At 51.5% G+C, this 16,293-nt stretch overlaps 1 protein-coding gene across 1 annotated transcript in view; it reads right to left on the bottom strand.

Annotated features, from left to right (window-relative positions):
* Positions 1-1,420: 1,420 nt before the first annotated feature.
* Positions 1,421-16,293, bottom strand: part of LOC119455812 (transcriptional regulatory protein AlgP-like) — a 31,063-nt gene continuing 16,190 nt past the window's right edge. Inside the window, exons 3-4 of the mRNA XM_049667298.1 lie at positions 16,125-16,184; positions 1,421-1,762 (exon numbers count right to left, since the gene is read on the bottom strand). Coding sequence (XP_049523255.1) covers positions 1,421-1,762; positions 16,125-16,184 — 402 coding nt within the window. The remainder of the gene's footprint in view (positions 1,763-16,124; positions 16,185-16,293) is intronic.

The following is a 16,293-nucleotide window of genomic DNA, read 5'->3' on the forward strand; positions in this document are numbered from 1 at the left end:
AATCCTAAATAAGCTAGAAGATAATATTGATTTCAATATGACCAGAAATGCATTAAAAAAATTGGAGGACGCTCAAGCTTCGCCTTTAAGAGTAGAACGCGATAGCGTTATCGGGACCCGTTCGCATCGCAACGCGCGGCTGTAGGTCTGGTAGAAATGCTGAAAAAGGGGTTTGTGTTTGAGTTTCCTCGTAGCACAATTAGCTTTTCTCGTACATTCAAATTACAATCCGACGCCGATTGGTAAACAGTCCGACGGCGAATCCGACGCCGAATGGTAAAGTCGTACTTTACCATTTTCCTGAGGGATTTCACTGTGAGAAATTAAATTTTTGTTCACCAAAACCTTGCACCACGTGGAGGGCCTGCGCGGTCGGGGTGGTTGGGGATTTTCTCCACCACCCGGTAACGCACGCCGGTTGCCAACGCCGCATTTTCTGCGACACGAGGACCTTAGTCGCGGGCCGCTCCCACGCAAGGGCCGGAAGTTTCACTCCCGCAGTCGACGAGTTTGGACGCTCCCGTCTCCTTCTTCCGCCATGGCCAGGACCTGGTGATCGTGCGGCGTGCCTGACCCGTGGCCTGCTGTTTGTGGCTGCTTCTCTCCATGGTTGGATACGGCGCGGGTCCTTGAGGATTCAAGCCAGGTGTCCAGCGGTTTGGTGAGAGACCATCGTGACATTTTACTTTCTTTTCTTTTTTTCTGTTTAGCTTAGGTTTTTAGCATTGCAGCTAGCCTGTTATAGCTTAACTTCGGCTAGACGCGGCCGCCACGTGGTTTTCACCGCGATGGTGGCCCCTTCACGGCTTCGGCCGTTTACGTTCTTTGGTCGCGTACCGAAAGGAGCGACCAATGTGGACGTGTGTAAAGCGCTCGTGCAGCGCGTTTCGTTGTCGGAGCTGAAGTCTGTGCAGGATTTTGGCGCCGGCCGGTTCGAGGTTACGTTTAAGACTAAGGCCGCGGTCGATCGCCTCTCAGCCGATCCCGCTTTGAAGGTTCGTGATGTGTTGATTCAGTTTGAGTATCGTGGTGTACGGACGAAGGTGGTCAGGGTTTTTGGCTACCCTTCGGACCTGGCAGACCAAGCCCTCTCAGAAGGGCTACAGGTTTTTGGAAAGGTCCTAGGGATCTCCGAAGTGTGCGTGCCGGGTTTTCCTAGCGTCGGTACAGGCAACCGGCGCATTCGGATGGAGATGGCGCGGCCCGTCCCTAACCTTCTCCGGGTTGGTGATAGGGTAGTGCAGTGCGAGTACGAGGGTGTTGCACGGTTGTGTCGTAGGTGCAACTTAGAGGGGCACCACGCGGTCGCGTGTGAGACGCCGAAGTGCGTACGCTGCGAGCAGTTGGGTCACGAGAGCTGCGACGCGGCGTGCGTACGATGTGGCGGAGATCACGCGGTCTCGTCGTGCCCTCTCCGCACCTACCCGTCAGTGGCCTCGGGCTCTGAGCCGCAGCCATCTGCGTCAGAGCCGGCGGTCACTTCGGTGTTAGGTAGCCCCACAGTTGCGATGGAAAACGGAGACAGCCAGGGCTCCTTGAGCGAGGGAGACACTGCCGGAGTCGATGCAGATTCCGCGGCTGTCAATGTGCTCACTTCCCTGTCTGCCGCGGCGACGAGCGGAGGGGGAGGTGGCGAGGAGGTGGTCGCGGCTCCCGTAGTTGCCCCCGAGGCAGCAGCGGTGCCCGCCGTGGCGGCCGAACTCTCTGGTGAGCCGGGACCGCTTGCTAGCACGAGCACGGAGGCCCCTTTCATTGAGGTGCCCTGTAAGAAACGGAAGAAAAACGTAGCAAGCGCTCTGGATCGGCGGCCAGGGAGGCGGCCTCACGGCGGTCGTCTTCGGACTCGGAAGGTGCTGGCTCCCATAGCTCGGAGCCTGGTCTTCCTACACCCAAACGCACGGCTGTGGTGGCCTCAGGATCAGAGTCGGATATCGACGATTCTTCGGAAGGCGAGGATAATTCTCCTTGCACATACTGTAAGGGTCACGACTGCGACTGTTCGTTGATGTCAGAAAATTCGTATGAATCAACAGCCGCGGGGTCTCCACTCGAGGAGACTCTCGCTTAGGCAGTTGTAACATCGGAGTTTTGTTTCGGCTAGTGTTACCCAGTACTAGCATTTCCTTTTCCTTATCTTTCTTGTTTTTCTCTAGCTCTCTTTTAGTCTTTTGCTAAATTTTTCTTCCACTCATTATGGCTTTCTCTCTAACTCTAGCTACCTTTAACTGTAGAGGCTTGACTCGAAATTCAAAACGGCTCGCGATAGTCGACTTAGCTAGGTCCGCAAATGTAGATATTCTTGTACTTCAGGAAACCTATGTCCACAGGTTAGGTCAGATCAGCCACTTTGACAGGACTTTTGGCACGAGGTCTTTCTGGAGTTATGGCGGGTCGGGCTGCCGAGGCACGGCCATCACTTTGATGCCGAGCTTCAAAGGCCTGGTTCTACGCCATGCCAGGGATGCCGAGGGCCACATTCTGTCAGTGAGTCTTGATTCTGGCATTCGAATTGTTAATGTTTATGCTCCAAACAGAGATAAAGGTCAAAAAGAGTTTTTTGCTGCATTGGATCCCTACTTAGTGGGCCCTTCTCGGCTTATTCTTGTAGGCGACTTCAATTGCGTGTTAGAGCAGGTAGATCGTGTATATCTAAAAGAGGTACTCCGAAATTCAGGGATAGGGCTGGAGATATTGTACTACGGGGGCTCGTTGATGAGCTGGGACTGGTTGATGTTTGGCGCACGCTTCGCCCTGCGAAGTCAGGAATGACTTGGACAGGGCGAGGGGTGAAGAGCCGCATCGATCGGTTTTATGTCTCGTCATCACTGGCTCCCAGTATGCATTCCTCTAAGGTAATTCCTTCTGCTCTTAGCGACCACCGCTTCCTGACACTGCGGTTTGCCGACTCGAGTTTAGTGCCGCAGGGGAAGAGACCGTGGCGTCTAAACCCACGGCTCCTTAGAGACAGGCAGGCGACAGCAGAGGTATCGTCCATTCTGTTTCGCTCGCTGCACAACAGAGCGAATCTAGAAGGTAGAGAATGGGACGAAGTGAAGGCCAGTGTCCGTGAGTGCTTCAGATCTTGGGGCAAGCGTCCAGCGCGAGGAGATTAAAATCGTCTCCGACGCGATCCTTCTGCTCTCGAGGCCACTGTCTCGTGGGCCTGGGGTTGGTCCGGCGCTGGCCTCACTCCTAAAGGAACTTCGGATTCTCCTACAGCGACGCTGGGATAGCTTGAGAGCTATAACCCGAGCGGAGCGGTGGGAAATGGAAGCGTGGTGCAGCAGAAACATTCTCCGCAGGCATCTTTCAAGGAAGAGCACAACTCTCTCTTCCATAGTAGATCCAAGTGATGGTAGCTTAGTCGACTCACCAGGAGTGCTTGCACTGGCAAGGCAGTTCTACATGAACCTTTATGCTGAGCCAGCTGCCACTCCGGCTGTTTTTCCATTCGTTCCACCAACTGAACCGCCGGAAGTTGGTGACACAGCCATAGTTGAAGACGAGCTCTTTGCAGTATTGAAGTCTATGAAGCACAATCGCAGTCCAGGATCCGATGGTTTGACCGTTGAATTTTATGTGAAGTTTTGGAGTCTGTTAGGGAAGCCTTTCACATCATTGGTGAGCAGGCTGCTCAGTGAAGGGACTTTGTCAGCGTCTCAAAGAGAGGGGCTAATCACTCTCCTGTTCAAGGATGAGTCGAGAAGCACCGATCTAAGAGCCTGGCGGTCCATCACACTTCTGAACTGCGATTACAAGCTCATAGCAAAGTGTCTGTGTATGCGACTCACGCCAGTTCTCAACACTGTTTTGGGTCCATACCAGGCATGCTGCGTTCAGGGGCGTTCCACTCAGCTTCACGGTTTAGCAGTCAGAGACCCTCTCCTGTGGGCAAATACAAGGAAACTTCCAGGTATTTTCTGCTCCTTTGATCAGGAGAAGGATTTCGATATCATTAGCCACAGGTACCTTTTTCGGGTTTTGAAGGAGGCCGGCTTTAGCGTGGGTTTTCAGCGTATGGTCCAAGCTTTGTACTCTCGACCGACTTCTGCTGTTCTCATACAGGATCGCGTCTCGGGGGCTTTCGTTGTGGGTCGTGGTGTACGGCAGGGAGATCCGCTCTCACCTGCTCTCTACGTACTCGCAATCGAACCCCTTCTGCAGAGGCTATCCTGTGACAGTAGAATTGGCAAGTTCCTACTTCCACCAGGTTCCCCTCCAGTTGCACTCTTCGCCTATGCAGACGACTTGTGTATTGTCGTCCCGGACGAGGCATCAGCGTGCACCGTCCTGGACGTCATGTACTTGAAGCAGCCATGTACTTGAACTCCACTCCGTCCAGCCCGCAGCCCGTTCATGGTCTACCCGTGAAAACGCGGTTGCGCATTCTAGGTTTCCAATTCGTTCCAGACGGTCTGTCTTCTGAAAACTGGCAGCAAGCTAAAGAGAAGCTTGAAACCAGGATTCAGGAGTTCAGCGTGTTGTCGTGTCCATTGACAGTTAGAGCGAACATTCTTAGGTCTCTTCTTTTTTCTTTTCTCACGTATGTAGCATGTGTGTCCCCTGTTCCAACCCGAACCAAGCTTATGTTGGAGAGGGTTCTCTTTCGGTTTCTTTGGAAAGGGACAACTGGTTGTGTAGCTAGGCAGGTGCTTAAGCGGCCCAAGGATAAAGGAGGACTCGGAATTCCCGACTTGGGCATCGTAGCTACTGCACTACACGTCAGGTGGACCCAGGTTGCCCTTAGCTCAGACATGCTCCTGACTCGAAGCTTTACTTCCTTCTTCCTTAGCACTAGACTCCGTTTGTTTTCCCAGAGCACATTCTCTCACTGTGTGCCTCGCTCAGGAACCCCATCCCCATTCTATTCGATGGCTGCCAATTCATTGGCACGCCTTCGCAAGGTCCATTCCGACATCGACGTAATTTCTACTCCGCTCCAAGAACTAGTTGATATCCTTACCCCCGGTCTCCCCCGCATTGGCAAAGGTATGACCTGTCTTTTCACAGGCCAAGCTGGAAGCTCATTACGGCGAGCTTCCTTGACGCCAGACGAGCTACATTCATGTACCGCCTGGCGCGAGGATGTTTGCCGGTTAGCTTCCGACCCTTCACAGCCATCCCGGCTCGTGGAGTGTGCCCCTTTTGTGGCGGTCGAGAGGATACAGTTCACATCTTTTCGCAGTGTTTACTTTCTGCTGCTCTCCTCCAAGGGATAGCTAGTTTGTTTAGTCTCCCAGGCGTTCCATTTCAGACAGTCCGTTTCTTGCACCCTTTGCCTAGCCAGGCGATCAACCAGTTCGTGCTTCTTCTTGTCGAGTGCTAATACCAAGTTTGGTTAGCATGCTGTGATGCGGTTTTCGGAGGAGGGGCGCCGGGTCTTCACGAAGTGCTTGGAAAAGCACGGAAGGAAGTATGGTTCCATCTCACCCGGGAGCGGCATCACCTAGGCGAGAAGAAGTTTCTCGAAGTGTGGGCTCGCCCTGCTGTGATTTTTGATGAGTCAGGTGGAAAGCTTTCCATTAAGTTATGATGCATGCTTCTAAGGTCACTCGACTGGACAGCATGCGCTAGTCGATCCACGTGATTCCGTTCGCCTCAGTGGAACACAGAGTTGGAACCGGTGCTGGCGCAACAGAGTGCGCTGCGCCGCGGACGGCTTATGTTGTCTCCATGGTTGTTTGCCTTGACACTTTTTCCGTCGAGGTAATCCAGGGATCTGATGGGCTCGTGTCCCTGACGACCGACATGGCTGTTTGTGTGAAGCGCGAAATAGCACGGTGTGTGCCGCTCCACAGTGGCCCCCTTGTCCGGGAAGGACCGTTGGCCCAAACCAAAGCCCCCCACCCAGTCAGCCCGGGTAGGGGGGGGGGGGGGGTGCCGGGGTCAATGTACCGAATGATGCTCGGTTGATGAGTACATGTACGCTCTGGGGCGCGGTACCTACGGGTTCCAAGTCCCCTTCCCATCTGACAACGGCAACGTTATCAAATACACGCTAAGTGCCTCGAGCGGCCAGTCGTGCGGCAATTCTGCGTGTATTCGCGGGCTGCTTTGACACTCGGAAAAACACATTGATGTGGGCACGTATTGAGCAACAGAAAGCTGTATCGGGAGTTTTTCATTTTGCTCTACAACTTTCTCATTGACACTTTGATAATTAGGACAGTACTTCTCGAGTTAGGCTGTCGACGCTGCGCTGCTCCGATCTCTAATAAACTCTTTACAATTGGTGGAGCGTGCTGCGCCCTCAAAACCTGCAACCTGTAACTTCGATCCCACACCGTACCTTCCACCATGCCTAAAGAAGCCTCCCAACAAGTGCCTCCCCCTGCACCGGCACCGTGCTCTGGTGTGCCTCGTCACAGGGACCCTGCTATCTTCACAGGCGCGGATGACACTGACGTTGAGGATTGGCTTACGACCTACGAGCGGGTAAGCGCCCACAATGAATGGGACGAAGCCTGTTCTTAAGCTGCGCGCCGAACAGCGTTTGCGGGAACGAGCTCAGCAAGTCGGTGAATCCTTCACAAGTTACATCGAAGACATCCTGGACTTATGCAAGAAAGTCAACGCGACCATGTCGGAGTCTGATGAGATCAGGAATGCTATGAAAGGCATAGAAGACGATGCCTTCAACATGCTGCTTGCCGAAAATTCTCGGACTGTGGCAGAGATAATTACATTGTGCCAAAGTTACGAGGAGCTACGCAGGCAGCGATCGTTGACCCGTCGCCCTCCATCACGCGACGAACACCTCGCTGGCTTGACGGCCATTTCTGAGCAGTCAGCGTTGATGGCAGAAATGAAGGCGTTCTTGCGCGAGGAAATTTCACGCCAGCTCTCCTTAATGTCCTTTGACGAACCACAACCCGTACAAGAGCCAACGTCAAGTTTTGAGCCCCCGCTCCGCCGCGCCATTGCGCACGAACTCAACGAGATTTTGCCTGAGCGCCACCAACATGTTCCTGCGGCCGCACCTCTCCGCTACGCTGAAGTGGTCACCAGGCCCCAACAGATCCCTCTGGCTGCACCACTCAGCTACGCGGAAGTCGTCGCCAGGCCCGAACCCTTCTCTCAAGGTGGGCCTCTCACTTACGCCGACGTCTTGACCGTGCCCCGACCACAGCCCGCGATGCCACCAAATCACCAGCTGCCCCGCACAACGCGTCCTCCTACATGGACGGGTCCCACCACAGCGAATCGCTGGCGTACATCTGACAACCGGCCTATTTGTTTTGCGTGCGGCTACGCAGGTCACGTTGCACGCTACTGTAATCGCGTACAGTCGCCTAGCGCTACAACATATGCGCCAAGTCGTATGGTCGGTTCTCCCCGTCCATATCGGCATCGTCACCTACGTTCGGCCCAACTCCCAATACCCGCCGCTCACCTTCTCCACGCCGACGCTCGCTATCACCGGTGCGGCCTCGTCCCGCAGTTCGGGAAGATGAAAACAAATCGTCGCAGTCCACGAGGCAAGGGGTGCGACGCCGGCGAAATGCGAAAATCATCAGGGTAGCCCGAGGAATGTGATAGACGTGTTTGTTGACGGTGTTCACACATCTGCACTCGTGGACACCGGAGCCGTCGTATCAGTTATGGACGCAAAACTTTGTTGCTTGATTCAGAAAGTCACGATGCCCCTTACTGGACTGTCCCTCCGCACAGCCGGCGCACAACGTATTCTCCCGTTAGCGGCGTGCACAGCTCGTGTTGTCGTTGAGGACGTGGTGTACGCCATCGAATTTATTGTAATTTCGTCGTGCTCCCATGACGTTATCCTCGGCTGGTATTTTCTCTCCCGCCACAATGCTGTCATTCATTGCGCACGGGCCGAACTAGAACTGTCGCTGCTCTCAGATTTGACGCTCGCTGACAATGCTTCTCTTCCGAACAAACTACTCGTCACACACGACACCATCGTTCCTCCCAACTCGTCAGTGGTTGTCTCTGTGTACTGCAGCAGCCTCTCCGACGCCGTCGCACTACTTTCTCCATCTAGCCGCTTTTCCACTCGAAAAGGTCTACTGCTACCTTTTGCGACGGTGAACATCACACAGAGCTCTAGTGCTATATTTGGTGTGGGCTTGTCAGCAGCAGAGAAGGCAGCATGCTGAGTAATCCGCTTTGCCTTGCGATACAGGTCTTGGCGCTTCTTCTTGGTAAATGTCCTGCGGTGTGCACCGTCTTCCCGGGGCTGGCTCGGAACGATGACGTCACCTCGTCTGGCTGGCCTAACGAGGGCTGGTTATCATCACCTGTGGACGATCGCTGCTGGATCGAGGAAACAACGCCCCCTTTCATCATAGCGTCCACGTGGAATCATCGCCGAGTGACGTCGGTTCCCGTGATCACTTCGGAGCCTTTAAATCTACGGGCAGGCTCATTTCACGGCAGTGGGCTTGTCAGCAGCAGAGAAGGCAGCATGCTGAGTAATCCGCTTTGCCTTGCGATACAGGTTAGTAGGTACTTTCCTGCTCCATGTTATCGTAATGATAACCGTTTCCTGCTGCCTTGCCCACTGTGTCTTAAACTTCTTTTTGCTTGTGTCGCGCCTATACCTGTTGATCTGTTGGTTTTCGGTGACGTTGAAGCTAATCCTGGTCCTCTTACGGAAAAGGAAATGCTATCTGAGCTACTCGCTGGCCAAAAAACAATGAAATCAGCTATTGAGGACGTGCAGGCCAATCAGAAAGATTTAGTAGAAAAATTTGGCACGCTAGCAGAACGAGTTGATGCCATTGAGCGTCACATGAATAAATTTTCTTCATTGTCTAAACAAGTGAAAGAAATTGAGGATTCTATAACTCAAATGCAACAAAAATTAGCATCCCTTGAAAGCAAAGTTGATGACTTTGAAAATCGGAGCATAACTTAATCATTTACGGCCTAAAAGAACCCCCTAGGGAAACGCCTCAGATGATCCAAGATATCATCAATGAAATCCTCCAGCATAAATTAGGTATAAGGGCAATTACTGTTGAAAGATGCCACAGGCTTGGCCGCATAGTTGAAAACAAAGACAGACCAGTTATTCTAAAGTGTATTGATTATCGTGAGAAGATGTCTGTTTTGAAGGTTACGCACAAGTTAAAGGGCTCTGTATTGTCCTTTTCTGAGGATTTTTCATACAAGGTTCGTGAGGCACATATAAATCTGTGGAAAAGTTCCGAAAACGAGAGAGAGAACGGTGTTAAAGTAAAGCTTCTCTACAATCGACTGAGTGTAGATGGGAACTTGTTTAGTTGGGATGAAGCAAAAAATGCACGTGTTAAGGTAAAGAAGAATGCAAAATGACGGAACATTTGCAGCATTCAGTCGCTGAAAATACTAAATATAAACTGTAGAAGTGTTATTAACAAAACCGCAGAATTAGAAGGAACCCTCCTGGCCTATAGTCCCCATAGCGCTATCCTAACCGAAACATGGTTGCACGATAGCATACTTGATAGTGAATTTGTTCCACGGGGCTAACCTGTGTATCGGAATGACCGTGGGAGTAGAGGTGGTGGGGTGGCGATCCTGTTTAGACAGTCATTGCAAATTACAAAAATGCATGACATACGTAATTTCGAAGGCATATTTTGCAAAGCGTATTACGGAAAGACCAGGTATGTTATTGGAGCTATTTATCGCCCACCGAATTCCTCCATGGATGTTCTGGATGAATTATACACAACTACCTTGTCGCGCATGTGAAGCCTGAGGATCGGATAACTCTAGCTGGAAATTTTAATTTGCCACATATTAATTGACCATCTTTCTGTTTGCAACAACCTAACTATAAAATTGGTGAAAAAATGATTGATATAGCGTTTTCGTTTGACCTAATGCAAATCGTTGATGAATTCACTCGAATACAGGCAAACTCTTGTTAAATTCTAGATCTCTTTTTCATTAGTGGCTCAATCTCTGCTCAAGCTAGCTGCTCTGTTCTCCCTGGAATATCTGATCATCAGGCAGTGATACTCACGCTTTCTGATGTTGTTTTAAAGAAAAATTGCAAGAGGGCCTCGTTCCCAAACTTTTCACGAGCAGATGACACTTCAATATTGGACTTACTGTCATTTGAATTTGATTCTTTTTCGAGTTGCACTACTGATATTCATTATTTGTGGAAGCGTTTCGAGGACATTATAAATGAGTGTATTGATCGATTTGTTCCACGCATTGTAAAAAAATCGAAAGGAAAGAACCCCTGGATTTCTCGGGAAACGTTGCAGTTGCGTAGACGGCTCAAACGTTTAAAAAATCAAAGACGGTGCTCTAAAGACGTAAGTATCCTCCAGCAAAAAATTTCTGCAAAACATTTCTGCAAAAAATTTCTGAACTTGCTTCTCAAGTGAAAGCAAATGTATTGTCTGACAGGGAACGCTATTACGGCCAACAACTTCCGAGTCTCATGTCTTCGTCTCCCGAGAGATTCTGGAGTTTAATTTCGCCTAATACTGTGACCACTGACGTTTTTGAAATTGACGGTGTAGAAACTAGTGATTCCTCTGTCATTTCTAATGCTTTCAATGATCAATTTAAATCTATTTTTATAAGGGATAACGGAGTCCTGGAAACAGTTGATGTGTCAACACCCTATCGGATGTTGTCATAAGTGAAGAGGAAGTTTTGAATTTGCTTTTGAAACTTGATGTTAAAAAATCTTCATGTCCTGATGGAGTACCGAATGAGTTCTTAAAACGCTATGCACAACGCGTTTCAAAGTACCTAACAATTCTCTTTTCTAAATCTGTCAAAGATGGTCAAGTTCCGGATAACGGGGTAACTTCTAAAGTCAAGCCCCTACATAAGTGTGGAAATCCCCATTCTGTTGCTAACTATCGGCCGATCTCATTAATTTCAATTTCCTGTAAACTACTTGAGCATATAATACATAAGCATGTTTCAGAATTCCTAGATAAGCAAAATATTTTGTCAGGTTCACAACATGGATTCAGGAAAGGATTTTCTACTTGTACCCAGCTGGTAACTACAGTTCGTGATTTCGCACTATCTATAAATTCCGGAAAACAGGTAGATGCAATTTTTATGGATTTTGCTATAGTTTTCGATACGGTCTCTCACAATAAATTACTCTTCAAATTGGATTTAATTCGTAAAGATACCCAGCTTCTAAATTAGATTTCCGGTTATCTTTCGAATCGAAAACAGTACGTCTTTTTCAATGATCATTGTTCTCGTACAGTACCGGTTGACTCGGGTGTCCCCAAGGCTTCGTGCTCGGGCCCCTCCTCTTTTTGTTGTTTATAAATGATATATCACATGATATACCTGTAAAAGTCAAATTATATGCGGATGACTGCATCCTATACTCAGAAGTAGAAAACCATAAAGACCAGATTCATTTAAACGATGCATTTCAAAAGGCCATTCGTTGGTGCGATAAATGGCAGATGTCAGTTAATTTTAAAAAGATTGTTTTCATGAAAATTTCTCGCAAACGTAACCCTCTTCATTTTGCATATTGAGCCAATAATGTTTTTTTGCAGGAGGTACAACACTACAAGTACCTTGGTCTTTGGATTTCGAATGACCTTAACTGGACGAGACATATTAACACTGTAATAAGCTCGTGCAATTACAAACTATTTTATCTTAGACGAGCTCTCCACTCCCGCCGTTCGCCTTATTGCATTTAAGGCAATTGTTCAACCTACTTTAGATTATGCATCCATAATTTGGTACCCTCACACTACAAAAAATATCAGCGAAATGGAAAAAATTCAAAAGAGAGCTGCTAGATTTATTTATAACAGTTTCGGCCGTTCTTCAATAACATGTTTATTAGCAAAAGCCAACCTCCCAACACCTACACAAAGGAATAAAGTATTGAGATTGAAATTTTTCTTTCAGTTAGTTAAAGGTTATTCTAAGTTAGACTTATCACATATACTTCATTTCTCCACAGGATATGCCACAAGACAGAGGCATGCCTTTACAATAACCCCATTCTGCACCCGTAATAACACATTCAAGTATTCGTTTTTCCCTAGGACAATTACAGAATGGAATAATCTTAGTAACGAAGTTGTTTCACAGTCATCCTTGAACATTCTTGCTGCACAGCTCCAGTAGTGAGTGTTTGAATTCTATTGCATGTGCTCCTGCTGTTTATTTCAATCACTGTAGCGATTCTCCACTCGTGATCAGCTTGAATGTAGCGCTGATTTCATTATATGCCCTTATGCCTGTTTATTGCAAACCGTTGTTTTGTCTGAAAGCGTGTACTCACCTTACCTGTTTTATATTTATTTGTTTTGCCGATTTGTACATTTAGCAAATGTATACCAACCCTGCTAAAACCCTATGTTAGGGTTGCAGTATTCATAAATAAAATTTATTTGTAACCCGTACCCTGTGTTGCTACTGCAAGGAGAATGTCTCTCTGGGCACTGTCGTAGCTATCGCAGACGTACAAATTACGGACGTTCCCGAAGACCCATACCGTGCCCGTTACAGTACGCTCGGCTCGATTTCTACGTCTGGCCCATTGCCTATAGATGTGTTCGAATCTTCTATTGCCGATGACCTTACACCGGGCCAGCGATCACAGCTTCTGTGCATCTTACAAGAATTTCGTGCTTCTTTCGACGTCGGGCAACCTTCCCTGGGCCGGACGTCAACTGTTACGCATCACATCGATACTGGCTCTTAATCGCCATTGCGGCAACGCTCATATCGTGTATCGGCTACAGAACGTCGTGTGATTAATGAACAAGTGGTCGATATGCTCCGCCGCGAAGTGATCCGACCTTCCCACAGTCCATGGGCATCTCCCGTCGTCCTTGTTACGAAGAAGGATGGTTCTGTACGGTTCTGTGTGGACTATCGGCGCCTCAACAAGATCGCTCGTAATGACGTTTACCCGCTTCCGCGAATCGATGACACTATTAACAGCCTACAAGGAGCAGAATTTTCTTCATCTCTCATTCTGCGCTCAGGGTATTGACAAGTACCTATGGCAGATGGCGATCGACCGAAGACAGCCTTTGTCACGCCCGACGGCTTATACGAATTTAGCGTCATGCCGTTTGGACTTTGTAATGCGCCAGCAACTTTTGAGCGCATGATGGATACCGTTCTGCGCGGCTTGAAATGGCACACGTGCTTGTGCTACCTTGATGACGTCGTTGTTTTTGCCCCGGACTTCTCCAAGCACCTTCAACGCCTCCGGCGTGTTTTGACGTGTTTGATAAACGCCGGCCTACAACTAAATTTAACGAAGTGCCGATTTGCAGCGCGGCAGCTGACGATACAGGGTTACGTCGTTTCCAAGGATGGAATTCTCCCCGATCCAGCCAAGCTTCGTGCCGTCGCCGAATTCCCTAAACCTACTTCCATCAAAGAACTGCGAAGTTTCGTAGGTGTGTGTTCCTACTTCCGACGCTTCATTCGAAATTTCGCCGCCATCATATCACCTCTGACGAAGCTCCTTGGAAGCAACGGATCCCTTCATTCGTGGTCGTCAGAGTGCGAGGAAGCGTTCGCAAATCTCCGTCGTTTGCTGACCGCCGTTTGTTGGCCGCCGAGTTCCACCTCCCAGTCCCGTCGTGGACGCGGCCCGCAGACGAGCCCCCTTAGGAGGACTTGCTCTTCTCAGAACCAGATAAAGTTCAGTTCAGTTCAGTTTGCTGACGACTCCCCCAATTTTGCGCCACTACGACCCGACGGCCCCTACAGAGGTACACACAGATGCCAGCGGTGTTGGCCTCGGTGCTGTCCTTGCGCAGCGCAAACTTGGCTTTCCTGAATATGTCGTGGCCTATGCCAGTCGCACCCTTACGAAGGCCGAGACCAATTACACTGTCATGGAAAAAGAATGTCAGGTGATTATCTGGGCTCTTACTAAGTTCCGGCCTTATTTGTATGGCCGCCCATTTGATGTCGTCACGGACCACCATGCACTATGTTGGCTGTCATCGTTGAAGGATCCTTCAGGTCGTATTGCCCGCTGGGCACTTCGCCTGCAGGACTACGATATCCGCGTGCTGTACCGCAACGGATGCCAACATTCTGACGCCGACGCCCTTTCACGCTCTCCCTTGCCTGACGACAATACCTGCTGCTCACTATCCCAGCTCGCTGTTTCTTCAATCGACCTTGATACTAAGCTTCCGAGCAGTGCAAGGACCAGTGGATTGCCTCGATTATAGACTTGCTTGCTGACCCATCACCACAGTCAACCACTCGTACGTTGCGTCGTAAGGCTCGCCATTTCGCGGTTCGCGACAACCTGCTTCACCGACGCAGTTATACCGCAGACGGCCGCTAGTGGTTGTTAGTAGTTCCTCGCAGTCTGCGCTCCGAAATCTGCGCATCCTTTCACGCCGATCCACAGTGCGCACACTCGGGAGTTTTCAAAACCTACCAGCGCCTTCGACAGCGCTACTACTGGCGAGGAATGTACAATTACGTTCAACAGTTCGTTCGCTCCTGCCCCGACTGCCAGCGCCGGAAATCTTCACCCCAGCTCTCGCCGGCTGGTCTGCAGCCTCTACCTTGCCCTACCCGGCCGTTCGGGCGCGTTGGAATTGATTTGTATGGGCCACTTCCCTTGACGTCGGCTGGTAACCGCTGGGCCATTGTGGCAGTAGATCATCTCACACGATACGCCGAAACCGTCACTCTCCCAGCAGCTACAGCGCGCGATGTTGCCTCATTCCTGCTTCGCCGATTCATCCTGCGGCATGGTCCACCCCAGGAATTGCTCAGTGATCGCGGACGTGTCTTCCTGTCGGAAGTGGTTGAAGCCATTCTTAAAGAGTGCCACGTTATTCATCGCACAAATACGGCGTACCACACCCAAACCAATGGCCTCACAGAACGCTTCAACCGCACGCTCGGCGACATGCTTTCAATGTAAGTCGCCTGCGACCACACGAGCTGGGACGCTCTTCTGTACGTCCTTCGTCACCTACGCGTACAACACCGCTACTCAGAGCACCACTGGCTTTTCGCCATTTTTCTTACTATACGGTCGACACCCGTCGCACACTATCGACACAATTTTACCTTACCGACCCGATGCATCCGAGGACTCGCCTATTTCTGCCACAGCAAGGCATGCTGAAGAATACCGTGACCTCGCACGAGCCTTTACTTCGAACTACCAAGAGTGCCAGAAGAGCACTCGCGGCGACTCCACTTCCGCGGTCACCTTGCTTCCTGGCGCGCTTGTGTGGCTCTCTCTCCCGTTCACCGCCCCTGGCCTCTCATCGAAACTACTCCCGAAGTATGGAGGCGCTTACCGCGTCGTCGAACGCGCATCTCCCGTGAATTTTGTCATCGAACCAGTTGAACCATCTTCGGACCAGGCTGGCTGGCTGGCTGGCTGGCTGGCTGGCTGGCTGGCTGGCTGGCTGGCTGGCTGCGGCTGGCTGCTGGCTGCTGGCTGGCTGGCTGGCTGGCTGGCTGGCTGGCTGGCTGCTGGCTGGCGGCTGGCTGGCTGGCTGCTGGCTTGGCTGGCTGGCTGGCTGGCTGCTGCGCTGCTGGCTGGCTGCTGTGCTGGCTGGCTGGCTGGCTGGCTGGCTGCTGGGCTGGCTGGCTGGCTGCTGGCTGGCTGGCTGCTGGCTGGCTGGCTGGCTGGCTGCTGGCTGCTGGCTGGCTGGCTGGCTGGCTGGCTGGCTGGCTGGCTGGCTGCTGGCTGCTGGCTGGCTGGCTGCTGGCTGGCTGGCTGGCTGGCTGGCTGGCTGGCTGGCTGGCTGGCTGGCTGGCTGCTGGCTGGCTGGCTGGCTGGCTGCTGGCTGGCTGGCTGGCTGGCTGGCTGGCTGGCTGGCTGGCTGGCTGGCTGGCTGGCTGCTGGCTGGCTGGCTGCTGGCTGCTGGCTGGCTGGCTGGCTGGCTGCCTGCCTGCCTGCCTGCCTGCCTGGCTGGCTGGCTGGCTGGCTGGCTGCTGGCTGGCTGGCTGCTGGCTGGCTGCTGGCTGGCTGGCTGCTGGCTGGCTGGCTGGCTGGCTGCTGGCTGGCTGGCTGGCTGGCTGGCTGGCTGCTGGCTGGCTGGCTGGGCTGGCTGGCTGGCTGGCTGGCTGGCTGGCTGGCTGCTGGCTGGCTGGCTGGCTGGCTGGCTGCTGCTGGCTGGCTGCCTGGCTGGCTGGCTGGCTGGCTGGCTGGCTGGCTGGCTGGCTGCTGGACTGGCTGGCTGGGCGGCGTGGCTGGCTGGCTGGCTGGCTGGCTGGCTGGCTGGGCTGGCTGGCTGGCTGGCGGCGGGCTTGGCTTGCTGCTGGGCTGGCTGGCTGGCGGCTGGCTTTCTGGCTGGCTGGCTGGCTGGCTGCTGGCTGGTC

The sequence above is a fragment of the Dermacentor silvarum genome, chromosome 1 (assembly GCF_013339745.2).
Source record: "Dermacentor silvarum isolate Dsil-2018 chromosome 1, BIME_Dsil_1.4, whole genome shotgun sequence".
Lineage (NCBI taxonomy): Eukaryota > Metazoa > Arthropoda > Arachnida > Ixodida > Ixodidae > Dermacentor > Dermacentor silvarum.